At 38.3% G+C, this 25,373-nt stretch overlaps 1 protein-coding gene across 1 annotated transcript in view; it reads right to left on the bottom strand.

Annotated features, from left to right (window-relative positions):
• Positions 1-25,373, bottom strand: part of LOC120245181 (ADP-ribose glycohydrolase MACROD2-like) — a 174,683-nt gene that overhangs the window by 75,610 nt on the left and 73,700 nt on the right. Inside the window, exons 7-8 of the mRNA XM_039252109.1 lie at positions 24,369-24,431; positions 19,098-19,166 (exon numbers count right to left, since the gene is read on the bottom strand). Coding sequence (XP_039108040.1) covers positions 19,098-19,166; positions 24,369-24,431 — 132 coding nt within the window. The remainder of the gene's footprint in view (positions 1-19,097; positions 19,167-24,368; positions 24,432-25,373) is intronic.

Genomic DNA, 25,373 nt, shown 5'->3' with positions numbered 1-25,373 from the left:
CTGTACCAGTTTACATTCCCACCAACAGTGTAGGAGGGTGCCCGTTTCTCCACATCCTCGCCAGCATCTAGAGTTCTCTGATTTGCTCATTTTAGCCACTCTGGCTGGCGTGAGGTGGTATCTCAGTGTGGTTTTGATTTGTAATTCCCTGATGAGGAGGGATGCTGAGCATCGTTTCATGTGTCTGTTGGCCATCTGGATGTGGGACTTGAAACTTCTGTTTCAGGTATTTTAAAAATGCAGATATCCTTGGAAGGACGCTGCTTGAGGCCAGTTTGCTGTAAGCACTTAATAATCAAATGCTAGCGATGGGTCTGTAGCCAGCCAGCATAAGAAAGGATGGCACTAAACAGAAACCAACAGTGGGGGTAGGACCTTAATGAAACAGAGGATATAGGAGAGCATCAAGGCAGTTTATGTTTATCCTCTAGCTCAGACCTATACTGAGAAACAGTTCTCTTTAAGGGAGAAATCTCTATTTGTTGTGTAAGAGGGGCAGCAGAGAGAAAGGTGGCTGCTGAATTACAGTGTATGTTATTTCCATTGCTTAGCACTTTCCTAAAAAGTTGTGCTCATGGGCATCTGGTGGGCTCAATCAGTTAAGCATTCAACTTCAGCTCAGGTCATGGTCTCACAGTTTGTGAGTTTGAGCCCTGTGTCTCTCTGCTGTCAGTACAGAGCCCACTGCTTAGGAGCCTCTGTCTTCCCTCTCTCTCCACCCCTGCCCACTGATGCTCTTGTGTGCACGCACTCCCTGTCTCTCTCAAAAGTAAATAAACATTAAAAAAGAATTAAAAAATACTCTTGAAAAAATCGTGTTCATAGTTTTTGAGGAAAGAAACATCTGGGATTCTTAACTTTTTGTTGAAGATAAATATACATAAAGAACAATGCAAATTTCATGTAGTATACACCTTGATGGATTGCCACAAATTGAACACTCAAAAACACTCCAGTGTCCTGGCAGCTCTGCTCATCCTCCATTTCAGCCACTACCCTCCCTCTGAAAATCACCACTCTGATTTCCCACAGCATTTATCAGCTGTCTCTGTTGTTCAAACTTTATATAAATGGAATGGTACACAATACATGCTCTTCTCTGTTTAGTGTCTTTCGCTTGACTTTCAGCTGGTGAAATTCATTCATATGGTGTTTGGGAAAGTGAATTTTAATTGCACTATGAAGGCAGGCCAAATCAATGGATCCTGTGGTGAATCTTATTGGAAGAGTAAAAATCATGTTTTTGTTTTTTTTTCTCTTTGCAAACATCAAACATTCACTGCTTCTACATACTTTGCCATTAACCTATTATTTCCTTCCTACAGTGGTTCTTAAGTATTAGCATGCACTGGGATCCCCAAAGGTATTTTTTTTTTAATGTTTTATTTATTTCTAGGAGAGAGAGAGAGAGAGAGAGAGAGACAGCGTGAGCAGGGGAGGGTCAGAGAGAGAGGGAGTCACAGACTGAAACAGGCTCCAGGCTCTGAGCTGGCAGTCAGCACAGAGCCCGACGCGGGGCTCAAACCCACGAACCGCGAGATCATGACCTAAGCGAAAGTCAGACGCTTAACCGACTAAGCCACCCAGGCGCCCCTCCCCAAAGGTATTTTTAACACACAGGCTGAGGGGCCCCTTCCCCAGAATGTCTGACGGTGTAGGTCTGGGGTGAGGCCTGAGAGATTGCATTTCTAACAATTTCCCAAGTGATGCCGATTCCACTGCTCCAGGGACCACTCTTCAAGAACCACTGCTAGAATATATTGAATTTGTTAAACAAAGCCCCATCTGGGGGCATTTCTCTTCTGCATCTAAGTCAACTTGCATTTAGAATAGAATTTTTTTTTAAATTAGTATCCTCATGTGAATTGCCCACAGATTTTTCCCTTGCAGGGAGAGCAGCATCTCATACGTGGTGGGGAATCACAGTTCTATGAGTGGCCATGAGAATGGGAGAGCCATTTCAGAGCACTTCTTTTTCAACATTGGATATATTGGATCTTACTGCTAAAAACCTGAAACTCCTTGCAGCTTTGTATGTAGCCAGAAAAAAATACAAATCCACCCAAGTGTCAAGAAAAGGCCAGGTCATATCACTGCTGCTTTTATCAAATCCTGCAGGCAAGAGCTTGTAAAAAATAAAGTATCAAGACTAAAAGGATAAAACATCACTACAACATGTTTCTTAAGCTAATTCCAGGTATTGTCCAATACATTAGCCACCAGCCACATGTGGCCGGTGAGTCCCTACAATGTGGCAAGTCTGAATGACATGATATATAAGTGCAAAATATGCACCTGAATCTTACAGACTCAGTACAAAAAAAAGAATGTAAAATATATTAATATTTTTATATTGTCTTCATGATGAAATTATTATATTTTAGATATATTTGTTAAATAAGATATATTATTAAAACAATTTTTACCTTTTCCTTTTTTCTTCCTTAATGTGGCTTTTAGAAAATTTAAAATTACATATGTGGCTCTCCTTTGTGTCTCCTATTTACCTCTATGGGACAGTGCTATTCCAGAGAAGTTAGCATAAGTCTGAGTTATACAAATAATTAAAGACATATTTATTTGAATGCCACAGTAACGAAGATGGGAAATTGCAGCTTGCCAAAGGATGGTCCATCAAAAACTAGAATATTTACGTGGGCTTACAGAAAAGCACCTGCAAATGCTAATAGGGGTAGCTGGGAAGAAAAGTCTAATTAGGTATAACCAGAGAGGATGTTCTGAGAAGGAACTAGTGGAAGAAAGACAATGGTAAATGTATGACAACCACCACCCTAAAAAACTATTTATACCCCAACAATATCTAACCGTTGAAAACTTTTGCTTTATATTGATTTGACTTAAACTTCTTAGCCTGGCATTCAGGGCTCTCCATAATGAGGGCTCTAACTTAGCAACAAATTAAAGAGTGGATGCATGGATCCACCCTGAAGCCAAGTGGATATGCCTATGGTACCTAAAATAGGTGGTCTGAGGTCCTACTTCTACCCTTTCATGGATGTTCTTCTCAACGAGAATTACTTCTTTCCACCTCACTGTTTTTGTGCATCTTTCAGATCCCAGTTCAAATGTCATATTCTCTACCTGTAGATCACAGATAATCCCAGAATAGAGAGGCTTCTCGACTCCCAGCTCCTTCAATATGTTTCAGTGTAATCCTTCCTTGGTGCCTGTCTTGCTTTGTCTGTTTTGTTAGCTGTCTTACATGCTAGCTATGTGGCCTCAGACCACTTACCTTACTGAGCTATGCTTTACTTCCCTTGTCTGTAAAGTGGGATGGTAACTGAATTTATATCACAGATAAGAGTAGAATGAGTAGAAATGTGTAAAGTTCTTCAAATAGAATCTGGTGTATGACAAGGATTAGATAAGTATTAGCTGCTCCTAGTATTGTTGATGTTCATACTGGCACATGCACATCTCCCTTTCCTATTTAGATTGTAAATTACTTAAAAGGCAAGAACTGTGTTTTCTTCTTTATATCATAGAGACTTACAAAGTTAAAAACCCAAGAAACATCTGTTGATGGCCATAAAAACACTCATACATTTTAATTGGTGCTTCTATAGGCCAGATTGTGTACTAATCAGGGATAAAATGAGGAACAACATAGACATTGTTCTTCCCTCCATGAAACTTAAGTTACAGTGGAGGGAGATGGACAAAGGGTGAGTGAGCAAAAGATAAAGAGGTTTACATAGTTACAGATAGTACTATGTGTTATGATGTAATAAACAGGGGGCTGGGATACAGGTTTAGTGGAGGAGGGTTCCACCTAAAATTATGATGAAGGAAGGCCATGAGGAGCATGAAGCACAAGTAAGGGGAGAGAAGGTTTGGTGATATAAGAATGGAGGAACGTGTAGAGTTTATAATGGTGCATCTTACAGGTTACAATTAGGTGTTCATATTATACTTTGAGGGAAACATGAAGGTATTACAGGAATTCAGAAAGAGTGGACTGTAATCTCTTTATTTTGTTTTGTCTAGTAATGGCAGTTGGCTTTAGCAGCTGTCACCTTTTACTTGACTTATGAAATGAGATCATATTCAAGAACAATATACTAAGATGGCCATGAGTTTTTGACCTATATAAGTTTAGCTGCATCATTTAGGGTTCAAGTATATACACTTGACCTTAGACTCATTTAAACCAGCTGTCTGTGTAACATGACTATGCGAAATCCAAGGCCAAATATAATAAGATATCTGCCAGTAGGAAAACCAATAAGCAAATTCATGAATCAGAGTTCCATTTGAGCCTCTATCATGATACCTGCTCATGTATTAACTTATGTAAAAACCCTGCTGTTCATGACAGATAGCGCTTTTGAGGGAACCACTTTAAATATGATTCTGGAATATGGAAGGATATAAAGAATGAAAATATTATAAAAATTATAGAGGGAGCCTGCTGTAAAACAGCATGCAAAAACCCAAACATATTATCATTTAGACCTAGGCATTACTGACTTTAAAATATAGCAGACAACCTCAAATATACTCTTGGCCTTGAAAACAGAAATGAGGAAAAAACCCCACATATTTACCACTCACATTTTCCCTGTGGGATTAGCTGATATCCCATAAAGCCTTAATAGTGTATGTGTGTGTGTGTGTGTGTGTGTGCGTGTGGTGTGTGTGTTTATTAATACAGAGTGGACTTATGGCATAAAGAGGAAAAAAAACCCAGGGAAATGAGAGACTTTTATTTATTTACTTATTTTTTCAAAAAGTCTCAAGGTCAAGTGTATTCTTTTGTCTTCAATACTTGTGTCACCCTGGGCTAGTTACTTATCCTGAATCTTGGTTGCCTCATTTGTATAATCAGGGAAATAAAATAGTAACAATGATAAAGATTATAATAATAATAATACCACTCATCTCTGGGGGATACTGGGTAGCTGTTCAACAGATCTGTTGCCCTCATCTTAGTCACATAAGGAGGAGAAAGTTTTAGGACTGAGGAAGATCTCTCTTGCAGCCAGGCGGGGCCATGTGACTGAGTTCGGGCCAATAGAAAGTGGGCAGAAGTGGTACATGCCACTTTTAGGCTGGTCATAAAGAAAACAAACAAACAACACCCCCCCACCCCCCCACCCCCCGCTGTGTAATTGTTTCTCTCTTCTACTTATTTGCCGACTGGATTCAAAGACTCAGGACAACCTCAGGGGCCACAGGCTGGAACTCACAAGACTCCATCAGCTTGAGTCCTTGAACGACAGGATGGAACTTATCCTCCCACTGTGGACTTTATGCACATGAGAAAATAAATTTCTCTTTTGTCAGTTTGACGTTGGTGTTACAGCAGCCGATCTTACCTAACTCATAGTCCATCTAAAAGAGTGACTGAAAGAATTAAGTGAGGTTATATTTGGGCACTATATTTTTCTGATTGCCATTGTTATTCAAATCTATCTGATTAGGACCTACGTACAAAGTTCTAGGACACACAATTTCTTTAAAAATCTGAAAGGATTTTCAAAATAAAGGAAAACATTAGCCAAGATGATGTGGGATGACAAAAGATATTTTAAGGGTGAAGGAGAGGAATATAATTATTATTTTTTACATCTCCTCTCCATTATTTTTGCTCTTGAAAAATTAGTAGAGAGCTCGTGGAAACAATAGTCAATCTAGTTTCCCATAGGGTGATTGCTTATGCTCAGGAAGAAGATTTTTTTTCTTTTATTATTTTCCTCCCACAAATCATATTATGTGGTCTGATAAGAAGATAAGATCTTTGCAGTTAGAATTGTATTTAAAAACCCAGGGCATATGGTCACCTTATGGACCACAAACAAATTCCTGGTTTCTTTACATTTGACGAAAAAGGGAGATTGTGGAGTAGGAAGTATGGTTCAAAGAGGAGACCCGTTAAGTAGGAGGAGGGGGAAGGCATTAACGACGGAAGAATTGGTGTTACACCGAATAAAGTGCGAGCAGAGTCTGATGTGCTCTCTTAGCTCAACCTTGGGAGAAGTGCTGGGGAAGGATTTGGGAGGGGCTCTGACCATGGAAAAAGAAGGCCATCAGGAAGAGGAAGGCATATGTGTGCAAAGGTTTGCTTGAGCACCTCCTGCTCAAGCAGGTTGGTGTTTACTTTCCTGGTTGTTTATCTTCCTGCAGTTGAAAAGATGGATTGAGAGAAACCCAGTGCCTGGTGCTGACAGGGGTCTTATGTCCTTAGTTGTCTACTCTGAGGAAGAGGTCAACAGAAATGTGTGTCTCATTACAGTTAGGATAGAGTGATTGAGGGAATATTTAGAATTGATTCTGCTTCATTATGTGGTTGGCATTGAAAACATTTATGGATGGGCTAAGTAACTGAAGCAAGTTAATGGCTTTTGAAACATGCCTTTTGAAAGACTTAGTTAAGTCTGCCAGTACAACAGATACATCATAAATCATACATCAAACCAGGAGAAATGTTGTCTTGTACAAATTTATTTGAGTCTCAAAACACATCGTGTGTGCACACGTGGTTTTTTTTTTTGTGTATGCATATGTGTAATGTGACTGTCACCATCCCTTCTGCCTGTCTTTCCACTTTAATTTGTCACATCTGGTGCAAAATATCAGGGCAAATTTCTAAACGAAATAGGAAGACAAACTTTTCATTAAATGCTAGCGATGCTTGTTAGGAAACCTTGTCTTTGTACTTGATTAAAACACCTTCCAGTCTTCACCACTAGCTAGCCAATTATTCCTTTCTTTTTGTTAAGAAATGCAGCAGTTCTGAGACATTCTCTGTCTTTCTCTCTGACTCTCTGTCTCTTGCAATAAATATACCCCCCGGGAGTAGTGGTGGAAAGAATAGATGGCAACAAATATCATTAGGAATGAGGCAGGACAACATATTTCTGCTCATGAAAATATCTATTGTCAAAAACGATGATAGGCTACATCCTTTTCTGTAACTTGGGAGAATGTTTCCTCAATAACACTGTACCAGCACAAATGAAGAAACTCAAACCTCATTTTTTAAAAAGTAATTTTATCATTGCTTATTTCGTATTATAATAGTGAGTATGATTTATTGGAATCACAACTTTGTGTTCCTTAGCTCATTTGGGTAGGATGTGAAATTGTTTCTCAAACTGGGTTTTGTTAGATTTAAAATAGTCTACATATTAAAAAAAGTAAGAAGCAATAATTTGTCTAATAAGACTTGGTCAATTTCCATGGGAAACATCATATACTGCCACCTCACTTCAGCTTCTTGGCTCATGTAAGCAGGTTGAAGGCTCTGAGACGTCTGTAGAAATTGCTCAACTTGGTCTCATCTTGTAGTTTTGATAATTTTTTGACTGTGGAACTCTTTTTGTGAAAAAAAAAACCCCACTTATTAACATCTTGATGAATGCTATAAAACTGTAAACGTGGCACTATCTGAGCAAGAGCCCCACGATGTTGCTTAGGAATGTGAACTGAATTCTTTTATATAATGTTTCTCCTGTGTCTTTGCTCACTTAGAATATGGTCGTGTGCCACTCTACATGAATCATTGTCAGGACCTCTGTTTCTCAGCGAAGTCATATATTCGGTACTGGCCAAAGTACGTAGCTTCAAAACTAACTGGGGAAATCCTTTAAAACCCCCTTAAGTATTCAGTATTTAGTATTCAGTTTTTAATTCAAATGTTAATGTATATTTCCCTTTCTAAAAAAAAAATCACTCCAAAACTTTTTTTTCCCCTTAACCGTGCCATTTATCCTTTTGAAGCTTCCAAGGGAAAAGGGTAAAGACATAAAATGAACCCAGAAGTATTCCATGTTTACTGCTAAGCTCTATATTTTTATTGTATCTATTGTATTTTACTAGGGTGTAATTAGGCACAAAATTCTCATGAAATCATATACCACCTCATGACCACTGGAAAAACATTGCTTTTCTCCATATAATACTAAAGGTAAACATTAGGTTCTGTCACTGAAAAATATGTTGTCACTCAGTACAAGAAGGGAGCTGTGCTTTGTTTCTTCTCTTTTTTAGTTTGTTACTTTCTCTGAGGTACTTTGAGGTATACTTTAAAGTGACCTCAGTATGTTTTGAATCTTCAATAAATATAAACTTATCCCATTTATCTAAACTAAAACAAGCCTAAAAACAAAACAATTCACCCATTTTTCCCACTCACATCCCCCGTCTCTGGCAACCATTCTGTTCTTTGAATCTGTGAGTTCAGTATAGCTTGGAAATATTGTGAGTTCAGCTCCAGACCACTGCAATCAAGTGAATACTGCAATAAAGTGAGTCAAATGAAGTTTTTGGTTTCCCAGTGCATATAAAGGTTATGTTTACACTACACTGTAGTTTATTAAGTGTGCAATAGCATTATGTCTAAAAAAAGTATGTACTTCAATTAAAAAATACTTTATTGCTAAAAAAAAAAAGCTAATCATCACCCGAGCTTTCAATGAGTCATAATCATGTTGTTGTTGTTGGAGGGTCCTGCCTCATTGCCTTGACCTCGGTCAAGGCTGCTGACTGGTCAGGGTGGTGGTGGTTGAAGGCTAGGGTGGCTGTGGCAATTTTTAAACTAAGAAGACAGTGAAATTTGCCACATGGGTTAGCTCCTCCTTCCACAAACTATTTCTCTGTCACATATCGCATTTACACACAGTAGAACTTTCAAAATTGGAGTCAATCCTCTCACCTTACCTTTTCTAACTAAGTTTATGTGATATTCTAAATCCTTATTGTCATTTCAACAATTTTCACATCATCTTCACCAGGAGTAGATTCCAACTCAAGAAAAAATGGGGGCGCCTGGGTGGCTTAGTCGGTTAAGCGTCCGACTTTCGATTAGGTCATGACCTCGCGGTTCGTGGGTTAGAGCCCTATGTCGGGCTCTGAGCTGACTGCCACCTCAGAGCCTGGAGCCTATTTCAGAGTCTGTATCTCCCTCTCTCTCTGACTCTCCCCTGCTCACGCTGTCTCTCTCTCTCTTAGAAATAAATAAAAATATTTTTAAAAAATGTCTCTTTGCTCATCTACAGTAAGTGACTCCTCATCTGTTAAAGTTTTCTCATGAGATTGGAGCAATTCAGTCACATCTTCAGGCCTTACTTCTGATTCTAGTTCTCTCACTGTTTCTACCACATCTGCACTTACTTCCTCCACTGGGGAGTCCTGAACCAAGTCATCCATCATGGCTGGGATCAACTTCTTCCAACTTTGGTATGTTGATTTCATAATATAATATTATTATACCTCATTTTACAGAGGAGGAACTGAGGCACAGCCTAAGAAAGTTGTCATATTGCAGTGGTGATGTGTATGAATCCAAAATAAATTGAGGCTCATAAAGGCTATATTACTTGCACCACAGAACTCAAAATTAGTCCTATGAATCTGAAAATAGATCGCAGGGATGTTCATACTAATATAGACCTATTAGGACTTAAACTTAAGTCCAACATTGTGTATTGGACAAAGGGGTTGCAATCCCACTCAGATAATCTCTATATCCTAATCTGATGATTTTGTTTCCAAGACTCACTCACCTGATCTTTAGAAATGTGTCCCAAGAGATCATATAACTAATCTTCCTATTACAAATCTATAATTACAGCCACACTTGATTTTTAAGGAAACAATATATATATGAAAATGTAATTATAAAGCAATTGCTACTTGACTTCCAATGGCCACTTAGAACATTTTAAGCTGTGGCATATAAATATACTTTGAATACCAAGAATAAGTTATATAAATGGTTTTATCTACATTTTTACCCATTTAATCCAATTTAAAACACATCAAAACATTTGAAAAGCTTATTGAAAAATCTTTATCATAAATTAAGCATAAACAACCAGCTTCAACCACAGCAAGTAACCCATATACATTAACCATTTAGAAGAAGCCTATTTTGTTCTCTTATAGGGGTAGGAATGTCAAAATGAGAGTGAACAAATAAGGAAGCCTCTGCCTTGAATTTACCTATATGATTTTGCAGCATGGCATTTTGGGGAAAACTCATTTCTGAAATGAGATAATTCTGAAAGGGAATTCCCTCTATGAGGGCCATTAATAATAGTAATAAATACTTTGGGGAAGTGGTCATGATATTAGGAGAATTATAAGTGGCTCATTTTCTACAACAAGTTGTGTATCCAATATTGAGGACCTACTAGGCACAAGTCATTGTGTTGGGCTTGGTACAGAATAGGAAAATGAAGACTTGGTACTTTTTTAAGATACTTCCATTCTAGTGAGTTAGACGATAAGTCATGTATATAATTAATATTGATACTTGGAACAGGGTAGTTTTTGGAGCTTTACCGCCAAATTGACAAGAAACTGTAGAAGAGACAGTTCACTTTTGTGTAGAATGATATACAATGAAGAAGGAAGAAATCAAGAAGGGTAAAATTGTGCATGTCATCCCCCTGGGCATTACCTAATATGATTCTTGTCATGAAATTATTTGCTTAGATAATTGTTGATGGAAAGAAGGAAAGGTGGGAGAGGAGGATGGGGAGAAGGGGATGATGGAGTGAGGATCATGTAAGGATGAGATATTGGAAATGAATTCCTTGAACCTTGAATAAAACAGATATGTGAGAACAATGGCAGAATGCTGTAGACCAGTGGTTTTGGGGAAATATCACATATGTGAGGTGGGCTACAGAGCAGGGTATATACAGGGTTTTATAGAGGCATAAAACCAGACTATACAGAAAGTTCATGAATATTATACAAAAGGATTTGGACTTTATATTTGGTAGAGTATACATGGGAAATTTCTATGCACACATGTCTTGGGAAGACCAGGTTAAGGTCAGAGTTGCAATGTGGACCAAGTAGGTTGGCTCCACACTCCTCCCTCTGCTGCTTCAGTTTCATTGCCCTGCTCACCTAGTTTAGGTCTCAGCTTTCCATGCTGTCCTCTGACTATTCTGGACTTACCTGCTTTCTACCCTCCACAGGAAAGGGCTATCTCTTGCTCCAAATACATGATGTGGGAGACAGCATGCTGAGATGAAAAAATCATGGGCTTTGGGTTTAGTCAGACTTAGTTTCCAAACTCTGGTTAACTAGACCAGTTACTTAAATTTTCTGAGCCCCAGTTACCCACAAAATTGAGATAATAATACTGACCTTTAAAAAGTAATGAGATATTTCTTTACACCCACTGAACTGGCAAATATTAGAAAGAACAAAAATCACAATTTCTGTTGGAAATACCAATTGTTACAGCCTTTTGTGAAAGCAGTTTGGCAGTATCCATTAATAAAACATACTCTTCAAAACAGAACTCACGCTCTTGGAATCTTTCCCATACAAATAAAAGCACTGCTTATAAGGATATATGGGCAAGGACATCTATGTAGCACCGTTTGTATGGTAATAACGTGGGAGGAAAGTGCTTGCTCATCATAGGAGAATGGCTGAATAAATTATAGTACTTCCACGCTATGGGATATCACATGAGTTTAAAATGGATGAATTAGATCTACACAAAATGACTTGGAGGAATTTCCATAAAATTTAGCTGCCTGTAACAAAACAAGATTCAGACAATTGTGTAGAATGTGATATGGTATTTGTAAAAGAAACATGTATATTTAACAATGGATAAAAATTGTAAGTTTCCTACTGTGTATCTGGCACTCTTTGCCATGTGTAAATGGATTGACTCGTTTTAATGTTCAATACCCTGTGAGGGAGATATATTACCATTCTCAATTCCCCTTTGAGGAAACCGAGGTGCAGAGAATAAATTACTTGCCCCAAATCACACAGGTCATGGGAGGGCTAGAATCTGGACCTCAGAAGTTGGGATCAGAGACTAGACTCTAAATCAGTATATTTTACTCACTGAATAACTGGAAGGTGGGAAGTAAGCAATAAACAAAATCACATGAAAATCACACATTATATGATCAATTAATGTAATGTTTTGTGAGGCTGCATATATTTAGAAAGTGATATGTGAAAGGATGGATGGTCCTCAAAATGAGAAGGGTAGTTGTCTCAGGATGTTGGGATGGCCATGTTTTAAAAATTCTATTACTCATACTGTGTTTCTTTTTTTTTTTTTTTGAAGTTTTTACAATGAATATATATTATTTAAAGAATCAAAAAAAGAATAAACTCTATTCATTGTAGAAAAGACAAAGATTTGTATGCATTTCCATATATTCTTTTTTAATAGAAATGATCATGAACATTTACATAGTGAAAGGATATTCCTGGCCAGTACACAATTTAAAATGGAAAACAAAGAGATGACTCAAGTGGGTAAATAACTTACGAACATTCATTTATGAGAATGTACAGTTGGGTGTTGGTAAACTTTCGGAAGACATGGAAATAATTTCACAATCTATGGTATAGTTAAAAGTCAATTTCAAAATGGTATGTGTTGCAGAATATCCTAAAAGTGTCTGTCTGTCTGTCTGTTTGTCTGTATCTATCTATCTATCTATCTATCTATCTATCTATCTATCTATCATCTGTAGCAGTTTAGAGACACACTGGAAGTTTATACACCAGCTTATTATATATGTTTATTTCTGGGATTGAGATTATGGATGATATTTTTCATTTCTTCCTTTGCTTCTTTTTTTATGTAATAGACACACATTACTATTAAAATAAGAAAATTAATGTAAGCAATAAAAATGTTTTAACCTTTTCCCTAGTTATTTCCCTAGTAAATAACCAAAAAAAAAAAAATCAGGAATTTATCCTGAGGAACTGATCACAGAGATTTAGTTAAAATGTATGCACTGCATTTCCTTATTATTTATAATAGAGAGAAAACTGTAAATAACAAAATAATCTAACATTAGAACAGTGGCTATGTAAATTGTCAGACAACCATATGATAAAATATTATGCCTCCAATAAAAATCATGCCTTTGAGTAATATTTAAAACATGGGGAAATATTCATGGTGCACTGTTAACTAAAAAAAAAGCAGAACAAGCACATTTTTAAAAACAATTTAATCCTTAAAGGGAAAATGATCATAGGTTTTTCCCTTTTATATATTTTCCTTCATTTTAAAATATCTTATAATAAATATGTATTATTCTTATAAACAGAGAAATAAATAATTTTATGTTAAAATAAAATGAAATACTATCTTTTGAGGAGATTATATGAATGTAAATATCATGTAGATATCAGCTGGGAGCCAACACTAATAAAGCAGTTCACCTCCCCTAACCCCTACATACAGATACTTTTCTCTCTTGCTTATGAATCTTAGGTAACCCTTGCAAAATGAAGAATACATTGTACATAAATGTAAAACATTGACTACTAGAGACACTCCATACATCTTAGTTCTTTCTCCTTCACTGAGCTGCCAGAGGGCAGTGGCTTTGATCCTACACTTCAGACTCTTAAAATCCAAGAGTGATAACTCAGCCATTACAGTGTATCTAGACACTCTTCCAATGCAGATCCAGGACAGAGGACAGCTTTGTCCCACTTGGTGAATAGTGCTGAGGGCCCTTAGGGGAGAACAGACATCAAGAACAGGAAAAAGACTGAAACAAATTAGACTGCAGAAGCTTGAGAAGAATGTCACGGGTGATAAGATGTTTTGTTTCTCTGTAATGATTTAGATAAGGAAGAGAAACATGGTGAGGGCCGTCTGGAGCCAACACTACTTGGCTGGGCTTACAAGGACCCATTGTTGGGTGCTCGTATGCTCATCTCTTGCACATGCCCAGGTCTTCCTTGTATATAACTTCATCCTTTCTCTTTTGTTCTCCTTCACAGGGCTGACTCCTGCTGTAGCTTTCCTCTTATTTTACAGAAACTGTGACCTCTAGAAGGTCAGAAGCTAGATTAAGGGTTAAGAAATCCTTTGCCAGGTGATACTGCGCTTCATAAACACCAAAACAGCAATGATGTGACCTACACAGAGCTCCAAAGGAATACAAGTTCGGGTGTGCATGCACCTGCGTATTAATTGATTTTCCTTTAATATTAATGAGCATATGATTTGATCTAGTTGACCTTCAAATTCAAATTAGGTACTGATTAAATAATAAGACAGGAGAATTGGGATGTGTTGAAACAGCACTTTTTTTCCTCCAGTGAAGTGCCTTGGCATTGGCAGTAAGGATGAGCTATTACTAGTGTTGAGACAACTAGAACAGATAATTCTCCTTGAATTAAGGAGGTTGACTAGATCTTAAATAATAGAGATAATAATAATAATAAAAACTTTGCAGTAGTTTCAACCAGAGCAGTTGATATTCCTGGAATGAGGTTTACTCCTATGTCTATGCTCCCCATCATCCAAATGCCTCTTTATTTGTTAGCTTAACAGTCATACTCTTAGGTTTGTTTTGAAGGCTTTAAAGTACAAACCACTGTTAAACAAATAGAGTATTTTTACTAATAGAGGAAGGAATATACCTCAATAGATAAGTGCATGCCCTATTTTATAAATACTTTCAGAACTCCTACGAACCTACAGATATTTTCTCGGGCCAGTTCATTTCAATTCTGTCCTGGCTGCCACATCCTTGGCAGGCACCCACCCTGTGGATGAATTATTCATCGACATTCCTCCTCCTCACATCTCATCCTTCCAACTCAACTCCTGCACACCCAAGGTCTCTAATGAGTCATTGGGAACAGGTGCTTTTGGTCTGTAGTACACAATCTAGCTCTTGATCCACCAGCCAATCGGTCATACCTCCTTCTATGAGCAGCTTGCATTGTCAGCCGTTATGGGGGGTAAATGGGCAATAAGCATCCATTCTCAGTACCCGGTGAGGAAAAGGTCTAGAACATTTGAACAAAATCGCTGGTGTGGTAGGAACCCCTCCTTAAGGAGAGAGAAAAAAAATGAAGAAGAGAGGAGAGAAGACTTCAAGGTCACCTAGATATGCGCCCAGGTGCCTACATCCCCCATGTTCTTGTAAACGGAGACAGCTTATCAGACTGCATGTTTATGTGTGTTACCACATATGGGAGATAAAGAAATAGAAAATGTATTAAAAAACTTTGCCATGTGATGTGGGCCGCTCAGTTCTTTGGGTACAAACCCTACTGAGTGGTGCTGGCACGAATAAAGTTGCTTTCTGGAAAGAAAAGCCTCGGTGTCATGACTCTCTGTGCGAGAATCCTGCAACACTAGTACAGAAGACACCCCAGAAGATACTTTCTGTTGAAATTCTGCAACTCTCGCATAGCAGCACTTTCAACAATAGCCAAACCATGGAAAGAGCCTAAATATCCATCAAGTGATGAATGGATCAAGAAGATGTGGTTTATCCATACAATGGAATATTACATGGCAATGAGAAAGAATGAAATCTGGCCATGTGTAGCAATGTGGATGGAACTTGAGGTTGTTATGCTAAATGAAATAAGTCAGGCAGAGAAGGACAGATACTGTATGTTTTCGCTCATATGTGGAACAGGAGAAACTTAACAGAGGACCATGGGGGAGGAGAAGGGGAAAAATAGTTGGGGAGAGGGAGGAGGGCAAACCGTGAGAGACTCTTGAATACTGAGAACAAACTGAGGGCTAATGGGGGTGGGGGCGAGGGGTAGGGGAGTGATGGGCATGGAGGAGGGCACTTGTGGGGATGAGCACTGGGTGTTCTATGGAAACCAACTTGACAATAAATGATAAAAGAAAAAAAAAGAAATTCTGCAACTCTCATATACCTGTTTTAATGTTTTAAAAATCAAATTTCCTAAATGAACAGACATTAGCCAGGGCATTTGTTTGTTTGTTTGCTTTTAGTCCTTGCATTTTAGAAGACACTAGTTTCCTGGGGAAACCAAAGTTATAAACGTAAACCCAACCAGTCAATAAGCAAAGTTGTAAATAACTGGTGAGTCTCAAAATCTTTAGGGATTATACTGGAGGGTAGGGAGCGGGAGAGAGAGAGAGAGAGAGAGAGAGAGAGAGAGAGAGAGAACCAGCCCATAATATTAGTGATTACAAAACCCAAGAAGATGCTGAGTCAAGATCAAAATCTGGAAGCCAAATGAAGTGAGCAAGGGCTCCTTCAGGACATTTGGTCAGCAAAAATGTTCTGCCACCTAAACTGGAGAGTGAAATAAGCCTTTTTAAATAAATGATCTTGTAACTGCAGGGCTCATAAATAGCCCAGGTGTCACCAAGAAGGAGATCTATTTCTGCATGAAAGCTAATAATGGTGAATGTTTGAAATGAATCCTCAACACATATGACTGCCTTTTAATCTCAACTTGACCTCAGTCTTAGAGAATTTCAATGGCAGGTTCATTTCTTTTTCATTCTAAGCAATGTATATATCAGTCAAGATGGCAGTTCCATATGCATTAGACACTTGTACCAATTTACAATCAATCAAAAAACAGTGGTCCTGTATATATGCTATTTCAGAAGGAAAAGGGGAAAAATCATATGTGTTCTACTCTTAACTGAAACTGGATTACATGCCAATGTGGATTTCAAAACACTTACCCTTCCCCAAGATCAAAAGATTAATCGATATTAACAATTTATTTCAATAAAATCCTTAGAACTTCACATTTAATCTTACTAGGAACTGCATTTGTAATATGTGACAGAACTTGTTGGAATCACCACCTTTAAAAGTTTAATGTAAAAAAAATTCCTAAAAGCATTCTGAGAAATTGATCCTGGCGTGTGCAATTAATGGTGTGAGATCCTAAAAGCATCAAGAAACATCACAAACTGCTTCTACAAAGGTGTAATGTCTCTAAACCAAACAGCTCAACAGGAAAAATCTCAGCTTGAAGTACTTAAATTAGATTACCTCTTGTTTCCTAAACTCCGCCATTCGACTTCATGACATTAAACATTTTTTATCACAAGCTAAATGTCTCAAATGACCAAAATTATTTGCCTAAGAGGAGCTCCAGTTTCTGTCTTTCTATTCTGATTTAGTCAGGTTTATTTTTCGCTCTAAGGTGCCCTGGGGTTTCTTATTAGAACCTAAGTGTATATATACGTTATTACATTTTTAGATATACCAAATGGCTTCAAAACCAAGGACGTAAGAACACGCATCTGAGTAGTATGAAGGAGGTGCCAAGGGATTCATTTAAAAAGTGGCAATGATCAAAAAAAGGACCACCGAAAATAACAGTGTGGTCTCAGCTTGTCGGGCAGCCCAGGTCATTCTTCGAGAATGAAGAACTTATTTTCTCAGCTGCAGGCAACCCTTGTTCATCTCAAGCTTCCAGAATTACATCATTAGAAGACCTCTGCCTCCCTCAAGGGCACAGCCACTCCCCAAGGCAGCCAGGGTCAGGTGACTTATCAAAGGAAGCTTTTACTGACCCAACTCTTTCACCCCAGATGAGACATCTCAGAAGGGCCATGCTATCTTCAGAATAGCTGTGGCTTTTGTTGATAATACCTCTCAGCTCAACTTCCCTCTCTATCCAGTTGTTTCCTTCCTTTGTCTTTCACAGGTGTTGATTCCAAGAGCTCTCCCTAATAAATGTCTGTCCCCTAATCTCCATCTTGAAGTCTGTCTTCTGGGGAGCCCAACCTACACATATGCCAGGTGAAAAGTTTGAGCAATTGACACGCATTGGTATTCTGTGAGGTAGATACTATTATTGTCTGCCTTCTGCAGAGGAGAAGACCAAAGCACAAAGAGGTTAATTACTTGTCGTTACTTGTTAATTCCTTGAGTTACTTGTCAAAGGTTACATCAATTTTGAGTGGCAGAGACAGGATTTAAGCTTCAACCATCTAACCCTAGAGTTCACAATGTTAGCAACTATTCTCATTACACTGGACAGCTCATTTAGAAAAACCCATTTACCAGACAACATGAAATGAAATGAATGATACAAACAGCTGAGTATTAAGATTGTAAATCAACTTTGATTTTCTAAATTCTGATTCTTGTTGGGATGAGCCCTGGGTGTTATATGTAAACCGACTTGACAATAAACTATAATAATTTTTTTAAAAAAATAAATACTGATTCAAGGAATAGCAAGTATCAATGTCAAGTATATATCTATCTTCATATGACTCCAAACTGAAAAAAAAAAACCACATTCAGCATATTTATTTACTACTTTTTAAAAACATTTTTAAGTGTTTATTTTTTTTTGAGAGAGACAGACAGACAGAGTGCAAGCAGAGGAGGAGCAGAGGGAGGGAGACACAGAATCTGAAGCAGGCTTCAGGATCAGAGCTGTTAGCACAGAGCCCGATGTGGGGCTCAAACTCATGAACCATGAGATTATGACCTGAGCTGCAGTCAGATGTTTAACCCACTAAGCCACCCAGATGCCCCATACTTACCTAGAACTTCTAAGTAAATCACATAGTGTACCAGATGTCCATTCCATTTCTATAACTACAACAATCTAGTCTACTATTTGCAGAAGGTTTTTAGTAGCTACCCAGGACAGATACAAAGTAATATTACTTTTTTGTGTGGGGACAGTTAATCAGAGCAAAGGAAAAGAAAAGACTATTGTATTTTCCTTCAAATATTTGTTTTAACTCTATCCTCTACACATGAATGTCCCTGCTATTTCTGCCTCAAATTTTTTCCTAGAGCCTACATAAAATTTTCTTTTACTTTTTTCTTCTTTTGGGGATACCTAGATCTGTGACATTTTCTCATTGTAACTATTCATATAATGAGGAATGATGCTCTTCTCACCAAATAGATGGCAAATAAATAGAAAGATTTATTTCTATAGATTCCTTTCAACATTTTGTTCTTCCTTATCATGTCTGGATAATGGAGCTCTCTGGTAGATGGTTTCCAAATGCCACTCTTATTCCTGAGGAGTAGCTTATAAACAGCAGAACTGCCTAATTCTGGTATTTCAAATAAACATCTTCTTTAAACATAATTTCTTTAACCATTTTCTTATTTAATAAACAGTTACTTTTCAGAGGAACAAATGTAAATGGATGTATACATTCTGAAAAGGGCATACATGGAATAAAACAGAGTGGTGCCATATTTGATTATGTTGGAAATAGAGGTGCTTAAAGAGAATTGGATAGATTTGCTCACTGCTTCATTTCCCCATATAAACAAAATCCAAATGGTTTTCTACAAGTTTGTGACTTGTGAGTGTAGTAAGTGGCCTCATACCTTCATCTTTACAGACTTCAGTGGCCTCTTCTGAAGCAGGGCTGGACGCCGTTGTGACATTGACACCGTCTACACAGCAAGAAAGAGAAACATCGCCTCAGAATCCATGTTTAACTCCATCTGTCAAGATGGAGTTTCCCTGCCTGTGGCACCTCCCTCCTCACTCCATCAAGCAAGAGCCTGTTTCATGCTCTAATACACAGAATGGTCTTTGAAGGGGTTAGCATCTATGACCCTGTTTTACAGCTAATGGAACAGGAATCTTCAGATAAAACAGAGCCCATGACTACAAACTACTTTTCAGTAAAGTATACTATCTGTTGGTACTATTATACTTCAGCATTTTGCTTTTTCCCCACTTCTGGAAGAATGGTATATATTAAAATATTTTTTAAATGTTTATTTATTTTTGAGAGACAGATTTTACAGAACATGAGCAGGAGAGGGGCAGAGAGAGAGGGATACCCAGAATCCAAAGCAAGTTTCAGGATCTGAGCTGTCAGCACAGAGACCAACATGGGACTTGAACCCATGAGCCAGGAGATCCTGACCTGAGCTGAAGTCAGATGCTTAACCTACTGAGTAACTCAGGTGCCCCACATTTTTCTTTCTTTCTTTTCTTTTTCTTTTTCTTTTTTTTTTTTTTTTTTTGTAGTAAAGATTGTGAAAGTATATCCTCACAAGTTTCCACAAGGTGCTTTTATGTGAGTGTTTTTAAAGTTTGGTTTTTCTTAGCACAGCATTTCTGCTCCATTACACCAGGCAGTCAAATGCCAGGGAGCATTTCTGATGGCTGTCAGCACACAGGCCCAGGAGAAGGGGACCATTTGTAGGAAAGCACCAAAAGCCATTTGGAGATTTCATGTCACCCAAGCACAGGGTGGGAACTAAGGAACTTGGAGGGTCCTGTTCCTGTCAGAGCAGCAATTAAAATCATCAGAGTTGATCTTTCTTCTCAGTACCATAAACACCAAAGCGACTCCACACACAACTGGCTTCCAGGATAATAGATAATTAACTTAATAACATTAAAATAGTAAATTTCATATATGAAGGATTGTCAAAATTGTTTGGAATGGATAATATCTGACAATTGAAAAAAGGAATTGAAAAGGAACATACATTGTTCATGTAGTAACAGTTTTGGAACTAAAGATAACACACATGCATGCCAATTAATGCTTAAAGACAAATCACATATTTTCTAGCATATCTTATGTCCTTAACATATATGACTGTTACTTTCAGGTCATGTCTCCATTGGAAGAGAGAATAAAATTTTTAGTAGGGGAATAATTGGAGGTGATAAATCACTTTCTTGTGTTAGGTGACAATCTCTGATGTAAAAAACAGCAACAACAACAACAACAACAACAACAAACAAGACTATTAACCTTCCCTTGGTGTTACATCTTCCCATTTCACAGCAAAACTCCCTAAAAGAGCTATCTATGTTATTGTTTTACACTTCCTCACTTCACAGTCTCCATAAACCACTCCATTGGCTTCAATACCCCTCCAAGAATTCTATTATCAAAAGTGTCAGTGACTTCCTTTTGCTAAAACCAATGGTCATTTCCTTCTTTCTTTCTTTCTTTCTCTCTCTTTCTTCCTTCCTTCCTTCCTTCCTTCCTTCCTTCCTTCCTTCCTTCCTTCCTTCCTTTTCATCTTACTTGATTTCTCATTAGTATTTCACAAAGTCTTAGCTGTTTTCTTTCTGAAACACTGTCTTCTTCTCAAGCCCAGAGATTAATTTTATGAATATTGTTCTAAATTCTTGTTTAGTTATGTTGCTTGTATCTGTTTTGAGCAGTTCTTTAGCTGTCATTTCTTCCTGGAATTTCTTTGGAGGAGAGTTCTTCTGTTTCATCATTTTGGTTAGCTTTCTATCTCTTGTTAATTTTAAAAGCTTGTTATACACTCTGCCCCTGCGGGTTCTGCTGTATTAAAGAGGGCTCTTTGACTGTCCAGGGCCTGTCTGTTCAGGAAATGTTCTTTTGAATGGTGTCTCTTGGTTTCTCTAGTTGAGACTTTGGTTATTTTGTTTTGCTACTGGTAGTGGTATTTGGGACTCTCCACCATGTGTACTTTGGCTTGTTTCTTGAGGTAGCTGCACTTATGAGGTTTCCTTCCCAGTGCATTCTGTCTTTTTCTCTTCCCAAACTCCTGTGGCTTAGTGTTCTATGACTTCAGGCCTTCTCTGTTTGAGAGATGGGTGCAAGCGAAATGCATGGAGCTCCCTACTTCTCTGCCATCTTGCTGGCACTCCTTCCTGTATCAACACTGTCTTCTACCCTGTCGCCACCTATCCAGATGTCATGGTGTCTCAAGCTCCATTGTTTTCTTTATCTACATGTTGTTTCTAATGATTCTCACCCAGAACCATGGATTTAAATCTCATTTGCATGCCAGTGAATCTCAAACCTGTATCTAGGTCCACATCTCTCCAGATTCATATATCTAACTATCTTCTTGACATCCTATCATAAGGCTAAGAGTTCTCTCGAATATACCATGGACAAAACTGAACTATGAACTTACTCAACAAAAACTGTGCCTGGTGGCCAGTCTTCCATGTACCAATAAATGGCACTGTCATCCATAAAGTTACTGATGCTAAAAACCTAGGACTTATCCTGGTTTCCTCTTTCCCCCATACTCCATATCCCAATCCATCAGCACATCCTGTTATAGCTATGTCTACAACATAACACATCAGTCCATTTTGTCTCCATTTCCAGAAGCTACCATCATTTCTTCCTGCTATAGCCTTCTAACTGGTCTCACTCGGTTCTTGTGACCCACTTTTACTCACAGGCAATGTGAGCTCATTAAAACTTTAAAACTTCCACTGGCATCTCTTTGTAGTTCTAATAAAATAAAATCTTATACAGTCAGACAGTATCTGTTCCCATGATTTTTTTAACCAAATCTTAAACCACGTTCCTCTTAATGCACCAGGCTCCAACCACTCTGACTTTTCTCCAACAGGCTAAAATTGGCCTTGAGGCATTTGCATTATCTGGTCCCTCCATCTAAATGCTCTCCCATCAATCAACTCCTTATTGAGATTTCATTTAATTTCCCTTCCTCAGGGAGTCCTTCCCAAATCCAGCTAATGGAAAGTTGCCTTCTCAGTATTCCTTCTCCCTACCTCGCTTCTCTATAAGATATTTTTTACTATTTTATATTTTTTGGTTTGTTTATTGTTTATTTCTCTCCTCCCTTTTCATCAGAATATAAGCTTCAAGGAGGCAGGGGTATTGCCTTTATGGTTTACTGCTGTATTCCAGTGCCCAGAACAGTACCTTGGTCACAGAAAACCCTTGGATTTGATCATGACAGCAGTCAAAACCATGCTGGTTTGAGATTGTGTGTTTTTCATGATGTGAAGAAGGCCTGTAGAATCACACAGTCAAAACTGAAGCTGGAAATCCTAGTGAGTGTAAAGGAGGTATTTATATTTTGGTAGAACAACAGTAGGTCAAAAGGGCTTTAATGGCCAGGACCTCATCTTTGATTTTTCTGCGCTTAGATTAGGGAGGCTATGAAATGAGCCAGAGCAAATATAACCTTGTGTATTGACAACAGCCAAGATCATAGATGAATTGTACCATTAGATTTGTGCCAGCCAGTGGGCTCACTTGGAAGAGCAAGAGGTACAATTAGAACTATTCTTTACACTGAGAGGTAAGCATTTTGTGATGATGATGCTATCAATCCAAGAGGTGGGGAAGAGGACTCACACCTTACCACTCTCTGCTGACAGGCGGTCCCAATTCCAAAAAGAAATCATCTGTTCTCAACTTACTGCCTATAAAGAACGAATAAATAAAACGCAGGCAGATGTGTCTGTCTGTGCGTGTGCACGCGTGTTTGTGCATGGGTATGTGTGTGCATGTCTATCAACAGGGGTGGGAAAAGTCTATGTCGATAAAGATAGCTTGGGACAGAACAGTTAGCGAATAAAACCTGCGAAGTCTCACCCGTCAGAGAATGGCCTCAGCTGTCAGCAGTTACTTGACTAACACTGTCAGCCGCAAACAGTGAAAACAGTGACAGCTTCTCACATAAGACTCTTCTTGCACAGAGCATAACTATGTGTGGGTCGGGGGCTGGGGTGGGGGGCAGAGGATGACAACAGTGTGCTGTATCAGAAATTCATTTAATTGCAAGGACTATGTCTCAGCCAAGGGAGCCAGCTGACCCCGTGGCAGCTACAGAAGGTCCCTCCTGCTCTGCTTCAGTGCTTTCTCTGATTGGCCTTCTTCAATTCCATCTTCCAGGTTAATAATAAAAGATTCCAGTTCTCTAGCAAACGTTCCAAGGTTAATGTAGGGAGTTTTCAGTGAAAAACTTATCATACCACCTGGTTGATTTCCAAGAGTTCATCATATGGCCTAGGATGTGCTGGGCACACGTTAGATGGAGCCTGCTGTTTCCCAAGTGCCCCTCTGTGGGGACTCATTAGGACCTGGAGACTAAAGGGAAGAAGGATATCTTTATGTTGGTGGTGGTGTTGATAACGGCACAATTGTGCCTATCAGTCTTTTAAAGGAGAATGTGCCTGAGTACAAAAATGGGTAGGAAGAGATGAGAAGTTCAAGGTGGTGACAGTCTCTCTTGACTCTTAAGTGCTACTTCACTTAAAGATGTTCAATTTATAATCTGTAGCACAGGATCTGTAAACATCCAACTGACACACATCTGTTCTCAGGGAACAGAGGAGATGTCAGGAAGGCTTCAGATCACACTTTAGGTCTGGGTGTGGGGTAATCGAGTTCCATGGCACCATCTCCTATAACATGTAAAGAAACAACCAGAAACACGGCTCTTCAAAGCGTATTGTAAAACAGTAAAGAACATTCTTACTCCTCTTGGAGGGAAAGCTTCTTATTTATTTCCTTCAAAATTTGCGATTTTATGTTTCTTGCCAAATGAAACCTGCTAATTTTGACCTGTCTGAAGGCATCCAAGCCCTGAGTTGGCACTTGCAGCCTCTTAGAGCAATTCTGAGCAAAGTGTTGTTATGCAGAAAGAAAAATTGAATCCATGAATGAGGAATGAGAATGGACCCTTCTGACTGGAAATACTGTCACTCGTAGTTAGTGGGATTGGTGGCTTCCTGACAGAGACCTAAATGGACACCGAAGTCAATTTGGTGACAAGTTATAGGCATATCTAGAATATAGCATTTGAGTAAAGAGTAAAGTTATTGTTCACCTCTGTGGATGAGGCCTAGGACACTCCTCAAAATAAATCTGAGCCCACCTGCTTCTTGGCTCTGCCCTTCTGTTTCTTCTGTGCTTGGTTTTTCCTCTGGACTGTTCTCATCTTTCAAGAAAACCATGGAGGGAAAAAAAATACATCAAGTCAATTTATGAAATATCTTTTTATGGCTAATATGCGGCACTGAAATTAATTGCAACCAATGTAGCATGACTCCCTAAGCAAGGCAGAGAGATGAATCAGAGGCATGAAACAGAAAAAATTACCTACATAAATAGGTGCATTTATACTCGTCCCTTCTCACCTGATTTGCCTGATGAAATGTTGAACTACAGTAAACAAAATTCACTCAGCACTCCTACAACATTTCTCTCTTTGTGCAGCATTTCCCAAAATGCAATACAAGATCTTAATTTGAATCTGTTTTTCTCCCTTGACTCAAGCAATATGCACTGTGTAAGGAAACTTGGTTGATTAAGTTTTTTATGACTTTTATTTTCCTGTTTGATATATGTTGCAAAAAAAATCTACTTTTAGCTAACTTACACATGGCAGTCTAACATATCCATGCTATGAAATATTTCATCTTGAACAGATTATGTTGGTCAAGTTTACACCATAGTTCATAACTCCTTGAAAAATAAATAACCGGGCAGGTGCAGTGTAGCTGAATACTAGAAACTAGTCAAAAATTTCTTTTGGCTTAAAATGTATAATATATATCTGAGGATTTATGTGTAGAAGAAAATTCAAAGGCAAATAAAGGCATGATTTTATAACTCATTGCTGGGAGGGTTTCCAAATCTCTTCTTGTTTGGAAATTTTTAGAAAAGAAAGATTTATATAAAGATATGGGAACGCAATATAAAGCATGGAAATAGACTACAGAAAACAGAGAAGCAGAAGTTACTAGCATATATAACCATGGGTGAAAGATGGCTACAGGTGCTTTGTCTCTCAAGAAGTGGACTCTGTCTCTCCTCTCCTTGAGTCTGCTTGTTTAGATCAATGAAATGTGGAGGTGATGCTCTGGGGCCTCCAAGAGCC

The sequence above is a fragment of the Hyaena hyaena genome, unplaced genomic scaffold, assembly GCF_003009895.1.
Source record: "Hyaena hyaena isolate Hyena2069 unplaced genomic scaffold, ASM300989v1 scaffold_411, whole genome shotgun sequence".
In the NCBI taxonomy this organism is placed as follows: Eukaryota; Metazoa; Chordata; class Mammalia; order Carnivora; family Hyaenidae; genus Hyaena; species Hyaena hyaena.
Note: the sequence above shows the minus strand (reverse complement) of the source record. Positions and strands in the feature narration are given on the sequence as shown.